This window comes from Theropithecus gelada, chromosome 7b (assembly GCF_003255815.1).
Source record: "Theropithecus gelada isolate Dixy chromosome 7b, Tgel_1.0, whole genome shotgun sequence".
NCBI lineage: Eukaryota > Metazoa > Chordata > Mammalia > Primates > Cercopithecidae > Theropithecus > Theropithecus gelada.
Genome location: NC_037675.1, coordinates 76,444,128 through 76,463,992, shown reverse-complemented (window position 1 = coordinate 76,463,992; position 19,865 = coordinate 76,444,128). Strand labels below are relative to the sequence as shown.

Here is a 19,865-nt window from a genome sequence, read left to right as displayed (position 1 = left end):
TGAGCCCCTCAAGTTACCACAGTTCCTTTATCATGGAGATTGTCCCTTTATAATTGACCCAAGAGATTTGATATGGATAAGATTTCTTCCCATAGTAGCATCATCTCATAAAAACCATTTTGGAATCTGCTGATGAATGTTTTATGGTTGTTATCACTAGTTCCTGGGAAATTTAATTAAGCTGTTGAAATGTTAACATAGTTTCCTCAGAACAGAAGTTATTCTTTGATTGTTTCTTTGTTGCTCAGCTTGTGGGAACCCCATATTACATGTCTCCAGAGCTCTGTCAAGGAGTAAAGTACAATTTCAAGTCTGATATCTGGGCAGTAGGCTGTGTCATTTTTGAACTCCTTACCTTGAAGAGGACGTTTGATGCTACAGTAAGTTGGCATATTATCCCTATATTGCATTTAGCGGGTTGCAAATGGTACAGCCTGACTAAGCAGATCAACTCTATTCCCAGGCTTCTGATTTCTGGCAAAAATAACCTGTATTCAGGTACAAGATTAGTAATCTATTATTAAAATGCTATCGACCCAGCCAGGCGCAGTGGCTCATGCCTGTAATCCCAGCATTTTGGGAGGCCGAGGTGGGTGGATCACTTGAGGTCACCCTGGCCAACATGGTGAAACCCCATCTCCATTAAAAATACAAAACTTAGCTGGGTGTGGTGGCGTGCCCCTGTAATCCCAGCTACGCGAGAGGCTGAGGCACAAAAATTGCTTGAACCCAGGAGGTGGAGGTTGCAGTGAGCCAAGATTGCACCACTGTACTCCAGCCTGGGCAACAGAGCAAGACCCTGTCTCAAAAAAAATTAAAATTAAATTTAAAAGTTCATCTCTTAAAAGCAAAAAATGAAACATGATGGTTCACTTTTTCAAGCAGTAGGAATTGGAACATTATTAACAGCAGCCAGATGATCATGCAACTACTGCATCACTTTCTTGGAAATGTGTAAAAGGATGCAAATCTAGTGAACAGAATGGAAGGGAGCAAAAGACAATTGTTTTATCTGGGTCTCACTCTGTTGCCCAGGCCTGGAGTGCAGTGTCGTGATCATAGCTCACTGCAGTCTCAAATTCCTGTGCTCCAGCAGTCATCCCGCCTCAGTTCCTGAGTAGTTTGAACTACAGGCATGCCTCACCACACCTGGCTATTTTTTGTAGAGATGGGTTCTCACTATGTTACCCAGGCTGGTTTCAAAATCCTGGCCTCAAGTGATCCTCCTGCCTCAGCCTATGCTAGGATTACAGGTGTGAGCCCCCATGCCCAGCATATTTAGGCCTTTTCCTAAATTGTTACTTTTTTATGCCTTTATTCTATCTTTGTAAACACTTCTGACATAGCATCAGTATCACTTTATTGTACTTAACTCTTTTTATATAGCTGTGGTTTTGCCAGATAATCTAAAACCCTTCCAAATGTTTGCTTTATTTTCTACAATACCTAACACATTGTGGGTGTTAAAAATATTCATTAACTAGAGGGAAAAAAAAGTTTATCTGTTAAAAAATAAAGATTGTCATTGCTTTATAGACAATGAATCCCTTTAAGTCTTTTTCTCTTTTTTTAAGTAAATTAAAGTACAACCTTATATAAAGCAGTGCTTCTCAAACTTTAATACACATACAAAGTCATCTTGTTGAAATGCAGATTTTTTGGGGGGGCAGGGTTGATATTCTGTGTTTCTAACAAGCTCCCAGGTGATGCTGATGCTGCTGGTCCATGGAGCACACTGAGGGGCTAAAGTGGATTCACATCCAGTTGCCTCTACCAACCAGGTGTGAGAATTTAGGCAAATCACTTCATCTCTTTGATCCTCTGTTTCATTATCTATAACATGGTAACAATATATATTCCTCATACAGAGATTCTCTCATAATGTATATGAAAAACGCAAATATAAGGTAATGTAAATTCATTGCCCTTTCATAAGACCTATTCATTTTTCTAAATCCTGAAGGTTGTTCTAGTATATCATCTAATTCCCCTAAATAGTATGGTGGAAGAAAAATGACTTGGAGTCAGAGGCTGGGCATGTTGGCTCATGTCTGTAATCCCATCACTTTGGGAGGCTGAGGCGGGCGGATCACCTGAGGTCAGGAGTTCGAGACCAGCCTGGCCAATGTGGTGAAACCCCATCTCTACTAAAAAATACAAAACTTAGCCAGGCATGGTGGCGCATGCCTGTAATCCCAGCTACTCAGGAGGCTGAGACACAAGAATCACTTGAACCCAGGAGACAGAGGTTGTAGTGAGCGGAGATCGTGCCACTGCACTCCAGCCTGGGTGACAGAGTGAGACTCTGTCTCAAGAAATATGTGTATATATATATGTTGTGTGTATATGTATGTGTGTGTGTGTATATATGTGTGTGTATATATGACTTGGAGTCAGGCTTTAATTGGAGTTATAGCTTCATTTTTACTATCTGTGATTTTGGTCAGTTACTTTACATCTCTGAGCCCCATTTTTCTCATATATAAATTGATAATGATAATAATTTCCTTGAATGGTGTTAGTGAGGCTAAAAAATACCATATATGTAATGTGCCTGTCTAGTTTGTAGTAGTCTCTCAATAATGGTATTACCATAATATTGTTAATATTATCATCTTAATATTATTCACTGCCTTGTCTGTTGCAGCAGAGTATTGCCTGTACAGCCACAACTAGGATATATAAATTAGAAGGCAAGTTAGTTGGCAAGGGAACTACATGAAGCCAAGAAGCATGGCTAGTCTTGCTTTCCTTTTTCTTGGGATTCAGTTGAAAGGTCAGATTATCATATACTCTGAGCATTATATTGTTGGCCACATAGTTATAGATTGTATAGCCAGTTGGCTTCATTCTGTCTGATAGTATCAGTGCATCCCTAACCATTTCTTGTTGATGCATACTAGTAGTTATAACAAGAAGTCAGACCTATTGCCAATTCTTTAAATAATGGTCATAGACACCTGAGAGCCCCTACCAGTAGAGTATAGCATCATCTTCATATAACCAGGAACAATGCAGTCATCATTTTCTCATAGAACCCACTCAACCTGTGTGTGAAGATCGTGCAAGGAATTCGGGCCATGGAAGTTGACTCTAGCCAGTACTCTTTGGAATTGATCCAAATGGTTCATTCGTGCCTTGACCAGGTAGGTGTGGCTTAAATATTCATTTCAGTTTCGTATTTCCCCTTCCAGCCTCAGTGTTTGGTGTATGGCATAACTATAAACCATACAAAACTACATCCAGTTCCCCAGGGTAGAGTGTATTTGTGGCTATATACAGAATAGGTATTGGTAATTCATTATAGTTGTGTGCTTCAGTGAACAAATTCTTACTTTATTCTGTTTTGTAAGTATTAGTTTGTGAAATGAATTTCCCATCTAAATTGTGCTCCATTTTTATGACCAAGAGTAATTTCTGAATATATATTTCATAAAACTGCAATGAAAGATAATTTACCACTTTTAATACAGAATGTCTGTATTTCTCATATCTCATAGTTCCCTTGCTATGTAGTTCTAGTATTACTCAAAGTATGTTTCATGAAACACTGGAGTCAAAATCACCAGGGAATGGGAGAGTTTTGTAAGTAAAAAGAAGATTCCTGGGCCCCACCCCAGACGAACTCAGTCAGAATCTCTGTGGATAAAGCCGAGAAATCTTTATTTGTAACAAACCCCTCAGGTGATTCTTCTCTTTGTATATATTGAGGTTTGAGAGCCACTGCCCTAATCGAACAAGTGAGGAAGGTGCATTATAAACATTCTCCTTCATGTACAAGTGTTGATGATAATGAGGTGAGAAACATAAAACGTGGAGTATCACATAAGAAATGATTTTTAAAACAAAGGGATAATGCAGTGGTCTTTGACTAATTATCTTTAGATCCCATGTTGCCCATTTCCTTTAAGTGAAAACTAACCCTATTTTTACTTTTTAGGATCCTGAGCAGAGACCTACTGCAGATGAACTTCTAGATCGCCCTCTTCTCAGGAAACGCAGGAGGTAAAGTATGAAGAAGTCACTCCATTGTCTTTTCTGAGATAGATGACTTTTAGAGGCTTGATCCAAGTACTGCAAGAAAGAGTAGTGTTTCCGGACTTGGTTGCAATAGTGCTATTTTCTACCAACATCCCTGCTTTTATTGCTTAGGGATAGCTTCTGACTTTTGCCTCCTTCGCCTGTGCTATTTTGTTCTAAATGTGTACTGATGAGACCCAAGAGCCCTTCACACCTCCATCCATTGGTTTTAAATCTAGAGTTGAGGCATTAGAGTGCAGTAAGGAAGAGGGGTGTCTGGACTCAGACATCCTTATGTTTATGTCTGAATTTTGTCATTATCTTTGTCAAGTTATTTAACATCCTTATTTCTTAGCTTTCTCCTCTATAAAGTAAGATGAGGTCAGGATTAAAGAAGATAATGCATAAAAAGTGGTCAGTCCAGGGTCTGGCATAGGGTGCTTACCAATTGTAGTGTGAATTGGACTGGGCCTCTGGTTTTTTTGTTTTTTGTTTGTTTTCTGAGACAGAGTCTCACTGTGCATCCAGGCTAGAGTGCAGTGGCACAGTCCTAGCTCACTGCAGCCTTGAACTCCTGCTGCAAGTGATTCTCACACCTCAGCCTCCCAAGTAGCTAGGACTACAGGTGTGCACCATCATGCCTGGCCAATTTTTCTATTTTTATAGAGACGGGGTCTCGCTGTGTTGCCCAGGGTGGTCTCAAAGCTGTTGCCTGGCCTCAAGCAATCCTCCTGCTTCAGCCTCCCAAAGTGTTGGGATTACAGGCATGAGCCACTATACCCGTCCTGGGCCTTTGTTTTTCACTGCATTTGTTTAGGTGGTAGGTTGGAGTTGGAGGAATCCTCTTCAGGTACATTTTGCCCATATTTGAAGTCGAGTTTTATTGACTCCTCAGAGGTTATTTCCTGAGATTTATTCTGTCAGATATCTTTAGAGATAGGAAGAACATCCTTTATCCCTCAGTTCCTCTAGGAGGTTTCACACCTTAATTTAAAACGTTTATCTTCCTTAAATGTTTGAGTCTGTATTTCATCCTATTACACTATTTTTGCCTTGCTACCCTTCTTCCTCCACTACCAGTTCTTTGTTTTTATACCTTCCAAATATTCACATACAATGTTCGTTTCAAGTCTTGCCCTTGGATACATTCTATACATCCCTAATTCCATATTTGCTGTTTCATCCGTACTGTTATTCTACTATGCCATTTAATTACTCTTTTCTGGTTCTTCTCCAGCCAGTGTTTTAGTGCCTGAAATTATGTACTGTACTCCAGATATGGCACCATGAACTTCCATTTATGTTTTGTGCATGTGCAGGCAGTATCACCCTTTTGGTCTGGTTAAGCATATTTAAAATTTTTATCTGGCTTATTTCACAGCAGTATAATGATTTATTTTATTTTACTTTTTTTTTTTTAATTTGCCTTTTGAGAGTCTCACTCTGTTGCCCAGGCTGGAGTGCAGTGGTGCAATCTCAGCTAACTGCAACCTCTGTCTCCCAGGTTCAAGCAATTCTCCTGCCTCAGCCTCTCGAGGAGCTGGGACCACAGGCAGGCGCCACCATGCCTGGCTAATTTTTGTATTTTTAATAGAGACAAGGTTTTACTATGTTGACCAGTCTGGTCCGAACTCCTGACCTCAGGTGATCTGCCTGCGTCGGCCTCCCCAACTGCTGGGATTACAGGCAAGAGCCACCAAGCCCGGGGCATAATCACTGTTTTAAGTCACTATTTTAATCTCTTACTTCTTGAGTGTAGGCATGAAATTTTTACTGAGATAATTATAGATTTACCTGCAATACTTTGGAACTTTGTACTTTGATGGAAAACATAAGACAGAGTTTTCCAGACAGAGAATATAGCATAAGCAGAAACATAGACACAGGAAGTTGTGGAAAATATTCAGGAAACACAAAATTCTATTTGGCTAGATTAGTGGTTCTAGACCTGGGACTTTTGATGCAAAATATCAGGAGCTTTCAAAAAGTACTGATGCCTGAGCACTACTCCAGGAGCTCAGCTATAATTGATTTAGTTAGGATGACAGCCCTGGGCTAGAACATGGGGTGCAAACAAAAGGAAGGAAGTCTGGAAAAATAGGTAGGAAATCTTGCATGCCAGGCCAAGAAGATTGTGGTTAATTCAAGAGGTAGTGCAAAAGATAGAGTGGGTATCACATCCACTGTCGAGAGATAGTGGATGTTTGCGAGAGGGCAGTTCATGTGATGAGAGGCATATCTAAGGAAGAGTTATTTAGCAATATTAGCATCTGCGTTAAATTAGTATAGTAAAATGATTAAGACTGTAGTAAGTGAGGCTGATTAGGAGGTATTACAGTACAGGTGGGAAGTGGAGCTGCCCAGAACTAAGGTGGTGAGACTGGAAAGGAAGAGGTGAGTACAAAAAGTACTATATAGGTAGAATCTGTAGAACCTGAATATTAAAGGGAAAGAGATGAATCAGAGATGACTGAGGTTTTAAGCCCAGTTGTCTGGGAGAACTGGGGAAGGCTGTTGCAGCTAGTTACAGAAATAGAGGAGTCGGAAAGAAAAGCTCATTTGGGGAAAAGCTAACAAGCTCATATTTGGAGATCCTGAGTTTGGGAGTCAGTGGGCAGACTAGATGAAGGTGTCCATCAGATACTAAACATGCACATCAGAGGTTCTCAAGGCTCTCTGTTCCACCCTGGACCACTTCTCAGAGGTAGAAAGCAAATGGCCCCAAACTGCTGGCCTTTGGGTATTTAATGAATTATCTAATGAAAGGACTATATAATTGTTTTGAGTTGTATCGAGGTACTTTGCTAAAAGTATTGTGATGTTGTAGGATGCATACAGTTTATAAGAGGATTAAATCTGTGAAATGTATTAAACAGACACCTCTGCAATATAAAATCCTATTATTTCACTCATGTATCTTTGCTTTTCTTTTGGTAGAGAGATGGAGGAAAAAGTCACTCTGCTTAATGCACCTACAAAGAGACCAAGGTAATGTTCAAGAGACTCTTAAAAACTTATATATCCTAAATTACAACCGGGGGGGGTCTTTCTTGAGCACAGGCATTATTTGATTTCAGGAGCCAGCATCTGCTTAAATTTCAGACAGTCATTTCTAAGAAGAAAGCTATAATTTCACCCTTACACTAAAGTGGCCATCATTACCATGATGAATGTGGAAAAGTGTAGGTGTTATGGGTCAGACTGGAATCTGATCTGGCCAAGCTGTGATGAAGCCCTGAGGCAGGAATTTCAAAGTCTGCTGTGATAGAGCACATTGAAATAAGTTGTCGAGAAAGAACATACTTTCTCATACCATAATTGGCAGTTCTTCTCAGGGAACAGACTGGAAGCATTTTTCTTTGATATTGTTTTTAATGTTAAATGTGCCTTTGTTCTGGGGGTTGTTGGCAGGTCAAGCACTGTGACTGAAGCACCCATTGCTGTAGTAACATCACGAACCAGTGAAGTCTATGTTTGGGGTGGTGGAAAATCCACCCCCCAAAAACTGGATGTTATCAAGAGCGGCTGTAGTGCCCGGCAGGTGTGTGCAGGGAATACCCACTTTGCTGTGGTCACAGTGGAGAAGGAACTGTACACTTGGGTGGTAAGTGAACGCTAAGCATTTTGGAACAGTGCTGTAAGCCTAATAGTTTACTGGGCCCACGATGTTTAAGCATTTTATTAGCTGAACCTATACTAAAGGAGTGGCAACCTGGGGTGATGGAATGGAAGCTATTATAAGAGCAGGAATTTTGTCTGTTTAGTTCACTGATGTACGCCCAGGGGTGGTACATATTAGGTCACCTATAAATGGTTTTTGAATGAATGAATTAGAGAGGGAGAGAAAATGGAAAGACTCAGGAGACTGGGCTTTCCCATTTACAGCTGGATGATTTCAGACAAGTCACTCAATTACTCTGTTATATTACCATGAGGTTCAGAGCAACTATTATCTGTGAAATAGCTTTGTAAACAAAGGAAGCACTATACCATGTCAGGAAACCCCTGAAGCCCACAGCAGTGATTGAAGATGGCTAGGTATATTTTGTGTAGAATTTCTTTGTTGCCCTCTAGATTCTCCCCTCTCACATTCTTTAACAAATTGTGTTTGCTGTCTGTTTCCTTATCTCTCTCTCCTCATTCACCTACAGTGCAGCTTCCATCTCTGCCACTCAACTGAAATTAGTCTTGAAAAATGACCCATAAATTGCTAAAATAAAACAGATGGTTTTTAGTCCTTACTTAGCTTGACTCTGGGTAGCATTTGACATAGTTGACCACTCCCTCCTTGAAGCTTTGTCTTCACTTGCCTTCTGTGATAGTGTGTTCTCTTGGCTTTCCGCCTGTCTCTTGCTATGCCTTCTCAGGCTCATTTCAGGCTGTTGGAGAGAAATTAGTATCTTAAACATTTATTGGCTGGGAGCAGTGGCTCACACCTGAAGTCCCAGCACTTTGGGAGGCCAAGGCGAGTGGATTGTTTGAAGCCAGGAGTTTGAGACCAGCCTGGCAAACATGACAAAACCCCATCTCTACTAAAAATACAAAAGTTAGCTGAGAATACAAAAGTGGCGTATGCCTGTGATTCCAGCTACTCAGGAGGCTGAGGCACGAGAATCACTTGAGCCTGGGAGGTGGAGATGGCAGTGAACCACTGGAGAGCGCACCACTGCACTCCAGCCTGGGTGACAGAGCAAGAGCTTGTTTGAAAAAATATATATACATATATATGTATATGTATTATGAGGACTTGTAGTTTACTCATTTAATAGAATTATTTTTCTCTATAAAACTGTAGAAAAGGCCAGATGTGGTGGCTCACGCCTGTAATCCCAACACTTTGGGAGGCTGAGGCAGGTGGATCACCTGAGGTCAGGAGTTCGAGACCAGCCTGGCCAACACGGCAAAACCCCATCTCTACTAAATATACAAAACATTAGCTGGGCGTGGTGGCAGGTGCCTGTAATCCCTGCTACTTGGGAGGCTGAGGCAGGAGAATCGCTTGAACCCTGGAGACAGAGCTTGCAGTGAGCTGAGATCGAGCCACTGCACTCCAGCCTGGGTGACAAGAGCGAAACTCCGTCTCAAAAAAAAAAAAAAAAAGTTGAAAAGTCATCAAGGACTAGTCTCATTGCTGTATAGCAGCCTCTTTGATGTAGCCAGATTCTTTATAACTCTTCCATGTTTCAGGGAAACTGTGACCAAAATTTATGAAACTTCTAGTACAGATTTTCAAGAAGCTATATTCCTGTAGAAAGCAACCAAATTAGACTATATTATAAAGAATTTCTTTCACCATCACCTGTAATTAAATATATTGTTTACCTTAGACTTGAAGGACAAAGATTAGATTAATGGATATTAATCTGGATACTTTTTAAGTTTTCTTTACCTGTTGGCAGGGTCTTTATACTACTTGCTATTAAAATATTTAATCCCTTTGCCCATTTTTTTTCTAATTTCTAAACTTCTAGCTCTTTTTTCCTACTGTTTTTCTTCATATGAAGTTACATTAAAGATCAGCTTTTGGCATGAAAAATTAAAACTTCATAAGACCTCTCAGCCGGGCATGGTGGTTCATGTCTACAATCCCAGCACTTTGGGAAGCCGAGGCAGGAGGATCACTTGAGCCCAGGAGTTCAAGGCCAGCTTGGGCAACATAACGAGAACCCATCTCTTTAAAATTTTAAGTTTAATAAAATGTAATTAAAAAAAAAAGTCATAAGACCTCTTTATTTCACAGAACATGCAAGGAGGCACTAAACTCCATGGTCAGCTGGGCCATGGAGACAAAGCCTCCTATCGACAGCCAAAGCATGTGGAAAAGTTGCAAGGCAAAGCTATCCATCAGGTTTCATGTGGTGATGATTTCACTGTCTGTGTGACTGGTAAGCCATCAGCAGAAAGTGTCTTAAGTGCATTTAATGTGGGGGTATTTTGCTTAATGCTGTGCAATCTTAATTGGGATTTTAAAACAAAAGACAGTCTACAAAGAACCAGAGGACCTTGAGCAAATATACTCATTAATAATAACATGCCAAATTTGCTATAGTATTAGGTGGTGGTGAGCAAGGAGAAGACAGAGAAGAGGTGAGATCAGGAGAAAATGTGTGTCCCGGTTGGCAGGAGAAATAATTTTACCACCTCATCAGGCTATGGACAACACAAAATTAGGATCAAGACCTAAGTTTAGTTTTAGTCTTGTCATTACTTACTTTATGGTTCCTTGGAACTCTTTTTTTTTTAATCTATATAACAAAGATGGCCCTATTAAAATTTTAGGTCCTTTTAACGTGATAATGCTACCACTTTTTAAATTGTTTTATATAGTAGTGGTAGTAGTACACATGACTCTCTGACATAGAACTCTAGACTTGCACAGTCTGTCCTTTTAATTTTTTGGATATAATTATTTCATGTGAGATCATTTGCTGGGGTAGTCCTCATTCCAGCCCTGCCCAATTTTCTGATTAGATAGAATAAGTCAGTCCTTTGATGGATTCTGTTTTCCTTTCTTTTGCAGATGAGGGTCAGCTCTATGCCTTTGGATCAGATTATTATGGCTGCATGGGGGTGGACAAAGTTGCTGGCCCTGAAGTGCTAGAACCCATGCAGCTGAACTTCTTCCTCAGCAATCCAGTGGAGCAGGTCTCCTGTGGAGATAATCATGTGGTGGTTCTGACACGAAACAAGGAAGTCTATTCTTGGGGCTGTGGCGAATATGGTAGGGGTAGCCTTGTCTCTGTCCACTTCTTCGCAGGTATACAACCTGACTTCAAAGTTGTATGCATCTAAACACATCATGCAGCCCCTAAATGAGAAGTGTTGATTCCGTAAATCTTTTTAATTTTTTATTTTTTTTCCTCGAGACAGAGTTTCTGTCTGTCACCCAGGCTGGAGTGCAATGGCACGATCTGGGCTCACTGCAACCACCACCTCCTGAGTTCAAGCGATTCTCCTGCCTCAGCCTCCTGAGTAACTGGGATTACAGGCGCACACCATCACACCTAGCTAATTTTTTGTACTTTTAGTAGAGACAGGGTTTCGCCATGTTGGCCAGGCTGGTCTCGAACTCCTGACCTCGTGATCTGCCCGCCTCGGCCTCCCAAAGTGCTGGGATTACAGGCATGAGCCACCATGCCTGGCAAAAGAGAATCTTACAGAACCTCTTCACTGGGAAGGAAGCCCTCATTATAATGATTTTCATTCTTATGTGTGTTTCAGGACGACTGGGTTTGGATTCAGAAGAGGATTATTATATACCACAAAAGGTAAAATCAGAAGCAGCTTCTTTCTAAAACCTATCTAAGTCGCACAGACTCCAATAATATGTCCTGTTTCCTTGGCTCTACTGTATCAAGGTGTTTATTTCTGAAATGTTTCCTGTGTGGGAGACCGACAATCTAGGATTCCTGATTTAGCACCCTGTGGTCTTGTCATCTGACCAAATCATAGAAAATTGAGAAAGTGGATACAACGACTGTGGACATTGTGAAGTCACATCTTACTCAGGGATGAAAGCTAAAATCAGCGTGTACAGCAGAAAAGTCACATATAGCTACAAATACACTGGAAAATTCAAGAAGATACAGTAAAGCAATATACTGTCTCTTAACCCAACACAGTCATTTTCCTTTCCTATTTCTACAGTTGACCACCAGATGAAATATTAATAGTTGTTTTTGTTTAGCAGTCATGTTGCATGAAACTTACTATCTAATTACTCTCAGCCTTGCCAGAGCTGGCCCTGTGAGAGGCTCACAAAGGCTGATACCAGCTGGGGGGAAAGCACAGTCACATCTCTCCCACCTACCCTAGGGCACAGCCTTACCCATTGGAGGGTTGGCTAAATCAGCTATACCATTTATTGTTTACCAGTGTTTTGGCTTTTTTTTTTTTCCTTGGGAACTTTTAGACAAATCAGTTTTTATTTACATTTTAAAAATTAAATTATTCTGCGTTTCTAAGGACCATCCTCAATGGGATTCCCAGCTGTTCCTTTTCTCCTGGAAAGGCTGTGGCAGAAACTGAGGGTTGAGGTTTCAGGTTTTACACACATCCATTGTGGACCCACACACGCATCACCCCACCATTCTCCAGTCCTGTCTAGTTAGCTGTAAAAATATATGAGCATTTGGAAATCCTAGATATTACCTCAGTACTCTGTCACCTCTCCTATAAAATGACCAGATTGGGACCTCTAGGGCTGTTGAATTTCTGTAACTGTCAAGCAGCCTTCCATCTCAAGACAAAATCAGCAATGAATTGAAGCTTCTTTCTCAACTTTTTGACAAGTCACCCTAAGTAGGACTATTACTAAAACAAACTGAGAGGGGCTGTCTTGTTTGGTTGACCTGGAACTGTCACCTTTTCCTTGATATTGTAAAACTTGAGCTCTTCATTGACCGTAGTAGCCTTGGCTGGGCACAATGGCTCATGCCTGTAATCCCAGCACTTTGGGAGGCCGAGGCGGGCAAATCACTTGAGGTCAGTAGTTTGAGACCAGCCTGGCCAATGTGGTGAAACCCTGTCTCTACTAAAAACACAAAAATTAGCCAAGCATGGTGGCACATGCCTGTAGTCCCAGCTACTCAAGAGGCTGAGGCAGGAGAATAGCTTTGAACCTGGGAAGCAGAGGTTGCAGTGTGCCAAGATCATACCACTGTACTCCAGCCTGGGCGACAGAGCAAGACTCCACCTCAAAAAAAAAAACAAGAAAAGAAAATAGTAGTTTCAGCCGGGTGTGATGGCTCATGCCTGTAATCCCAGCACTTTGGGAGGCCAAGATAGGTAGATCACCTGAGGTCAGGAGTTCGAGACCAGCCTGGCCAACATGGTGAACAACTCCATCTCCAATAAAAATACAAAAATTAGCCGGGCATGGTGGTGTGCACCTGTAATGTCAGCTACTCCGGAGGCTGAGACAGGAGAATCGCTTGAACCTGGGAGGCAGAGATTACAGTGAGCCAAGATCGCGCCTCTTCACTCCAGTCTGGGCAAAAGAGGGAAACTCTGTCTCAAAAAAAGAAAAGAAAAAATAGCCTCTAAGACACTGGGCAAATCTGAAAAGAATAGAGCGGTCCTCACATTTCTGTAATCATTCTGCTAAATGCAGCATGTCTCTTTTGAAAGAATTTAAGAGCTTTTTTTCTAATATGAATTATATATTTGGGATTTCTTTTTCTGATTTTTTTCTTGCAGGTGGATGTTCCCAAGGCCTTGATTATTGTTGCAGTTCAATGTGGCTGTGATGGGACATTTCTGTTGACCCAGTCAGGCAAAGTGCTGGCTTGTGGACTCAATGAGTTCAATAAGCTGGGTCTGAATCAGTGCATGTCAGGAATTATCAACCATGAAGTGAGTGTCCTGATTGGTGTTCTAACCACATCATCAGAATTTCTCTAGGTTGGAATTTCTTTGAGATGCTATTATTAGTTAGTGACCATGGAATTTGACTTAAGAATAAAGTTATGGTCTCATAGGCATTGTGTGCAGCAAAAGAAGCCAGCCACAAAGAGTACATGCTATATAGCTCTATCTGTGTAAAATTTAAGAACAGGAAAAATTAACTTATACTGGCAGAAATCAAATTAACTTATACTGGCTACTTATGGAAGGAGGGGTATTAACAGAAGAGGTGGAAGGGATCCTAGGGTGATGGGAATGGTCTATATCTTGATCTGTAATGGTTTTACAAGTATATGTATATAGAAAAATGTGTCAAGCTCTGTGATATTTTGCAGTATGTTATACTTCAATAAATAAATTGATTACAAAGAATAAAATTATGAAATTCAGCTTTTACCTTATTGAAATAGGAACAAGCAAATTAATGTTATGGAAAAAAAAGACATTTCCATGCATCACCTTCCTGGAGTTTTTTTGATTGATTGATTGATTGATTGATTGATTGGAGTTTTTTAGATTTATTTCTCCCAAATCACTGATCCTGTTTAGGCTTATTGATGTAATTACCATTCTGTCTTCAAAAATGTTAGTAAATTGGCCAGTGATATTGTCTTAGTTTCCTTTTTGTGTTAATATGATGAGTTTTGTCATTTTCCAAAGAATAAAATTAAGAGACAGAAGTTTTCTGACTCAATGAAAAAGGTAAGAATTAATTTTTTAGCAATCTCTAAAGTAGTGATTTTCAATTAGGAGAGTACAAATTCAGGGCAAGGCTGGAGAGAGTGTCTTTGTAGTTTGAAAAGAAATATTCAGTTGTTGGGCGCAGTGGCTCACATCTGTAATCCTGGCACTTTGGGAGGCCGAGGCGGGCGGATCATGAGGTCAAGAGATCAAGACCATCTTGGCTAATACAGTGAAGCCCTGTCTCTACTAAAAATACAAAAACAAAACAGCCGGGCGTGGCGGCAGGCGCCTGTAGTCCCAGCTACTCAGGAAGCTGAGGCAGGAGAATGGCGTGAACCTTGGAGGCAGAGCTTGCAGTGAGCCGAGACCGTGCCACTGCACTCCAGCCTGGGCGACGAAGCAAGACTCCGTCTCAAAACAAAACAAAACAAACAAAAATAAAGAAATAGTCAGAATTACTATTACTTGATTTATGTTTTCATTATAGCAGTGGATTTGTTGTGAAATTTTCAACTTCAATGAGAGGATTCTTTTTTAATACTAATTCAAAGAGAACATGAGTTTTAATTAAGTTGAGAAACACTACCCTATAGATGAAATTAGATCACAGTAAACTGATTCCTTTATGGGCTGGAGACAGTCCTCAGGACTTTAATTCTTTGCCCTGCCCTTGTTAGATATGCAGAGTGTATAACCAAGGTAAGTGTCAATGATTCTCTCCTTATGTAAATACCTTCTGGGATAGAAAGTTCATGTTTTATAAACCCTAAGTCAGAATCTAAAACTTTGGTTGTCAGAAAGTTCTGCCTCACGTGCTGTATTCTCTGATTACATATTGAGCTTATTTCTTCTTGTTTTCTGTTGGAGATGGAAAACTACCTGGCACCCTCTTCTTAGTAAAATATATCTCACTTGAAAGGCCTTTTGGTCACCAGGACTTTTTTCCATTCTCAACCTGATTTTCCCTCGATTTTCTTACCTCATGTATCTGCTTTGTGTTTTATTTTGGTTCAGGCATACCATGAAGTTCCCTACACAACGTCCTTTACCTTGGCCAAACAGTTGTCCTTTTATAAGATCCGTACCATTGCCCCAGGCAAGACTCATACAGCTGCTATTGATGGTAAGTTGATTTACAACTGTATCACATGCCTTAGTAACTCAGCCTCTTTTATTCAATCAAGTATTAGGTTTTCTTCATTTGTACATCATCCTGATTTCCCCTGAACATCTAGTATTATCTCATTAATGTATTCAGGTACATATTTTTCTTGATAATTATTATAAATGCATAATAAATACATCCTTTTATGAGACCACCGCACCTATGATTCCAGACATCTGTTGTCTCTGATTAGCACCTTTTATAAGTATTCTAAGGTAATACTCATTTTTCTCACTAAAAGTACAATACTGGAGAGAATACAATATCGAGTCGCTGACTGGATCTAATTGGTTATAGTGCCTAGATACTGTAGCTGCTCTAGGTCCAGGATCATGTGGCTAGTTTTGTATTTGTATATTCTAACAACCAGAAGCTAGTCCATGGAAGTCTACTTGGCTGCATCTTCTCTGGGTTCCAGGACTCATTTGTGCTTTGTTGTTTCTTTTTGCTTCTCTCTCAGAGCGAGGCCGGCTGCTGACCTTTGGCTGCAACAAGTGTGGGCAGCTGGGCGTTGGAAACTACAAGAAGCGTCTGGGAATCAATCTGTTGGGGGGACCTCTAGGTGGGAAGCAAGTGATCAGGGTCTCCTGCGGTGATGAGTTTACCATTGCTGCCACTGATGGTGAGTCTGTACATATCATTTCAAGCTTTCTGGATTCTTGGCTGTGTTTCAGTTCTTGGCTGGGAAAGAAGTGGACTGGTTATTTGTATAGCTGCATTATGGATATACTTTTTTATTTGTATTAAATTGGTGGCCGGTTATATATATTAAGCTTTATTAACTTTTTATGTATTCAACATAGTGATTGTTTTTAAAGGCCAGAAATCTAGATAACGATAGGTTAATGTTCTACATTCCTCCTTTTTTCATTTCAGCTTTCACTTTTTTGGTAAAATGTTGTAAGAATTATTAAGTACTTCTATACAACTTGCCCAGTATCTTACTGATTGGTTTCAATAAACATTGATTGGATAGCTGGAGAGAACAGCATATTTTCTCTGTTGTCTGGGGTCAACTGTACTACAGTGATGTCCATAGGGACTGCTAAGGTTCGAAGGGCTGCTTTCCTCTATATTATGTGTCTCTCAGATTTCTGAGTTGGTCTAACTGATTTTTCTTCTCTTTTCTCTGAGACGATTTTTTTTTTTTTTTTTTTTTTTTTTGGAGACAGAGTTTCACTCTTGTTGCCCAGGCTGGAGTGCAATGGTGCGATCTCAGCTCGTCACACACAGCCTCTGCCTCCCAGGTTCAAGCGATTCTCGTGCCTCAGCCTCCTGAGTAGCTGGGATTATAGGCATGCACCACCACGCCCGGCTAATTTTTGTATTTTTAGTAGAGATGGGGTTTCTTTATGTTGGTCAGCAGGTCTCGAACTCCCGAGCTCAGGTGATCTGCTTGCCTCGACCTCCCAAAGTGCTGAGATTACAGGCATGAGCCATTGTGCCTGGACTTTTTTTTGTTTTTGTTTTTGTTTTTTTTTTGAGATGGAGTCTTGCTCTGTTGCCCAGGCTGGAGTGCAATGGCGCGATCTTGGCTCACTGCAACCTCCACCTCCCAGGTTCAAGCAAATCTCATGCCTCAGCCTCCTGAGTACCTGGGAATACAGGCGTGAACCACCACATCCAGCTAATTTTTGTATTTTGTATTTTTAGTACAGACAGGGTTTTGCCATGTTGGCCAGGCTGGTCTCGAACTCCTGACCTCGTGATCTGCCTGCCTCGCCTGCCAGAGTGCTGGGATTACAGGTGTGAGCCTCTGCACCTGGTCCTCTATGACTGTTTTTCTGCAGTATAGTTTGGTTCATTACTCCTTTTTTTTTTTTTTTTTTTTTTTTTTTGAGACACAGTCTCACTCTTGTCACCCAGGCTGGAGTGCAGTGGCACGATCTCAGCTCACTGCAATCACCACCTCCCAGGTTCAAGCGATTCTCCTGCCTTAGCCTCCCGAGTAGCTGGGATTATAGGCACTTGCCACCATGCCTGGCTAATTTTTGTATTTTTAGTAGAGATGGGGTTTTGCCATGTTAGGCAGACTGGTCTCAAACTCCTGACCTCAGATGATCCACTCCTCTTGGCCTCCCAGAGTGCTGGGATTACAGGCGTGAGCCTCTGCGCCTGGTCACTCCTCTTCTGTACTGCCACTGTTGCTATCCTACTTTCCCTTCCTTCTTTGCTTACTTTTTTCCTCTTTTTTCTTTTTCCTGTGTCATCATCTGAACTTCTAAATTTTTGTGGCCACTTTTTTCACTTGACTGGTAACAACTCACATTTCATTTTCTTTTTTTGAGACAGAGTCTTGCTCTGTGCCCAGGCTGGAGTGCAGTGGTGTGATCTCAGCTCAGTGCAGCGTCCACCACCCAGGTTCAAGTGCTTCTCCTGCCTCAGCCTCCCAAGTAGCTGGAATTACAGGCGTGTGCCACCATGCCCAGCTAATACATTTCATCTTCTTATCTTTTGACTCATCAATTTTTTTGTTGTTGATTTTGCTCTGAGATATCCTTGTTTTCTTTGGTCCATGCCTGTTCTGTACTCATGAGGGGTCTCAGGGATATTGTCAATTAAGTGATCTGTTACCATATTTAAATAAACCAGCATTCAGAACAGCACATTAACTCTCTCTGCTTGTCCCAAAATAAGGGACTTTAAGGAGAAAACTGTTTAGGTCAGACTTGGATAAATGGAAATGTCACACAGGACAGAATCAGGATGTCACTGAAGATAAATTTAGTGCAGCAAATGCTATAGCACTTTCTGACAGGGCTTCAGAAAGCTCATGTTTCTTGAATAGATCTGTGTAGTTCATGACTTTAACTTCAGAATGAGGAATGTAAATTTGGATTCTGTGGCTGGGCATATTACCTCTTGATGTTCCTATACTCCTCTGAACTGTACTTGATGGCCTTATTCATGTCCAGGTCCTCTTTTAGGCTCTAGGAATATAGAAATGAGTCTCAGAAAACCCCTGCTTTCAAGGAGCTCACAGTCTAGTAGAGTAGGGGACTAGCACAGGCAGGTGTTAGGTGTTGTAATAGCAGCAGCCTACTCTTCTAAGTCCTGGAGTGCCCCAAGGCTCACTTGTCTCTCCAAAGTGAGCTTGTTCCCTTACATTCCCCCTATACACTGCTTTATATCACCAGCCTTGACCTTGAGACTCATTTATTCAACAGCTCCTCAACTTGATGTCGAAATATAGGGTGGGCCATATAGCCCACTTATCTTAGACCAATCCTGATTCATGCCTTCATGCCTGTTGTCATGGCTTAATGATTAATAGCAACCCTGTTTCATTTAAAAAAAAAAAAAAGCCTGATTTGGATAAGAAGTTATAGGCATCTCAGACAAACTTAGTATACTCAAAATCAAACTTCTGATTTTCTGCCCAGACCTGTACCTCCTGCAGCCTTCCTGTCTCAATAAATGGCAGCTTCATCCTACACTCCACATCCCATCCATATTGGTTATCTTCAGAATAAATCCAACCACTTCTCACCATCTCCACTACAACTGGTCTCCCTGCTTTCATCCTTGCTCCCCTGCCATCAGTTCTCCTCAGTAGATGGAGGGATTCTCTTAAATACCTACTGCTCAAAACCTCCAGTGGTTTCCTCTATCAGTCAGTAGACCAGAGTCATCACAGTGGCCTGACTGGCCCTATGTGAGCAGGACCCCGGCCACCTCCTGACACCTTCTGCTATCACCGTCCCTTCCTTTACTTTGTTCCAACTGTAGGGGTCTCCTTGTTCCTTGTTTGTGCTACTGACATTACTTTTGCTGTTGCTGTTCCCTCTGCCTGGAAACTCTTCCTCACTCCAGTAGATCTCTGTTCAAGTGTCAGAACTCCTCTGACCTACCCTATCTAAAATAATGCTATCCCACCCAACTGTTACTCTTTGTTTCCACTTATTTTTCTCCACCATTTATCTTCATAGCATTTATCACTACCTTAAATATTAGGTGTTTATTTATGTATTATCAGTCTCCCCTACTAGAATGTCAGTTCCACAGCGCAAGGACTTGGTTTTTTTCACTGCTTCATCACCCCATACAGTACCTGTCATGAAGTAGATGTTCAGTCAGTTTTTGAATGAATGACCAATAAAAAGTTGTTGAAGAAAAAGGTGAATGAATGGATGAATGAATGAATGAATGGCAGTACATAGGAAGAGTGGGCATTTTTACCCGAGTGGAATCAGGAAGAGTTTAGGCTTTATATAGGAGAATAAACAGCTTTCCCTTGTTTAGTACATAGTGGGAAGTCTTTCTAGCTCTAGGATATAAAGATGGAGAACCCAGAGAGTTGGGAAGCCAGTGTTCTGTTAAATGGTCTGCTGTTTAACTTTTTTCCTAGATAATCACATTTTTGCCTGGGGCAATGGTGGTAATGGCCGCCTGGCAATGACCCCCACAGAGAGACCACATGGCTCTGATATCTGTACCTCATGGCCTCGGCCTATTTTTGGATCTCTGCATCATGTCCCGGACCTATCTTGCCGTGGCTGGCATACCATTCTCATTGTTGGTAAGAGTTTCATATGTCTGGGGTTGGGATGGCTTTGACAGAGGATAGACCCACGTCTGAGGTACTATTGGT

The 19,865-nt window shown here is 41.1% G+C and overlaps 1 protein-coding gene across 3 annotated transcripts in view; it reads left to right on the top strand.

Moving 5' to 3' along the window:
- NEK9 (NIMA related kinase 9) overlaps positions 1 to 19,865 on the top strand; it is a 44,532-nt gene that overhangs the window by 9,465 nt on the left and 15,202 nt on the right. For 2 of the 3 annotated variants that reach the window (XM_025392229.1, XM_025392228.1), the window contains exons 6-17: positions 249 to 380; positions 3,036 to 3,146; positions 3,941 to 4,005; positions 6,958 to 7,008; positions 7,432 to 7,624; positions 9,761 to 9,905; positions 10,541 to 10,741; positions 11,242 to 11,288; positions 13,219 to 13,374; positions 15,124 to 15,232; positions 15,735 to 15,896; positions 19,623 to 19,793. In XM_025392229.1, coding sequence (XP_025248014.1) covers positions 249 to 380; positions 3,036 to 3,146; positions 3,941 to 4,005; positions 6,958 to 7,008; positions 7,432 to 7,624; positions 9,761 to 9,905; positions 10,541 to 10,741; positions 11,242 to 11,288; positions 13,219 to 13,374; positions 15,124 to 15,232; positions 15,735 to 15,896; positions 19,623 to 19,793 — 1,543 coding nt within the window. Of the gene's footprint in view, positions 1 to 248; positions 381 to 3,035; positions 3,147 to 3,940; positions 4,006 to 6,957; positions 7,009 to 7,431; positions 7,625 to 9,760; positions 9,906 to 10,540; positions 10,778 to 11,241; positions 11,289 to 13,218; positions 13,375 to 15,123; positions 15,233 to 15,734; positions 15,897 to 19,622; positions 19,794 to 19,865 lie in introns of all 3 variants that reach the window. The other variant, XM_025392227.1, reaches the window with a different exon arrangement.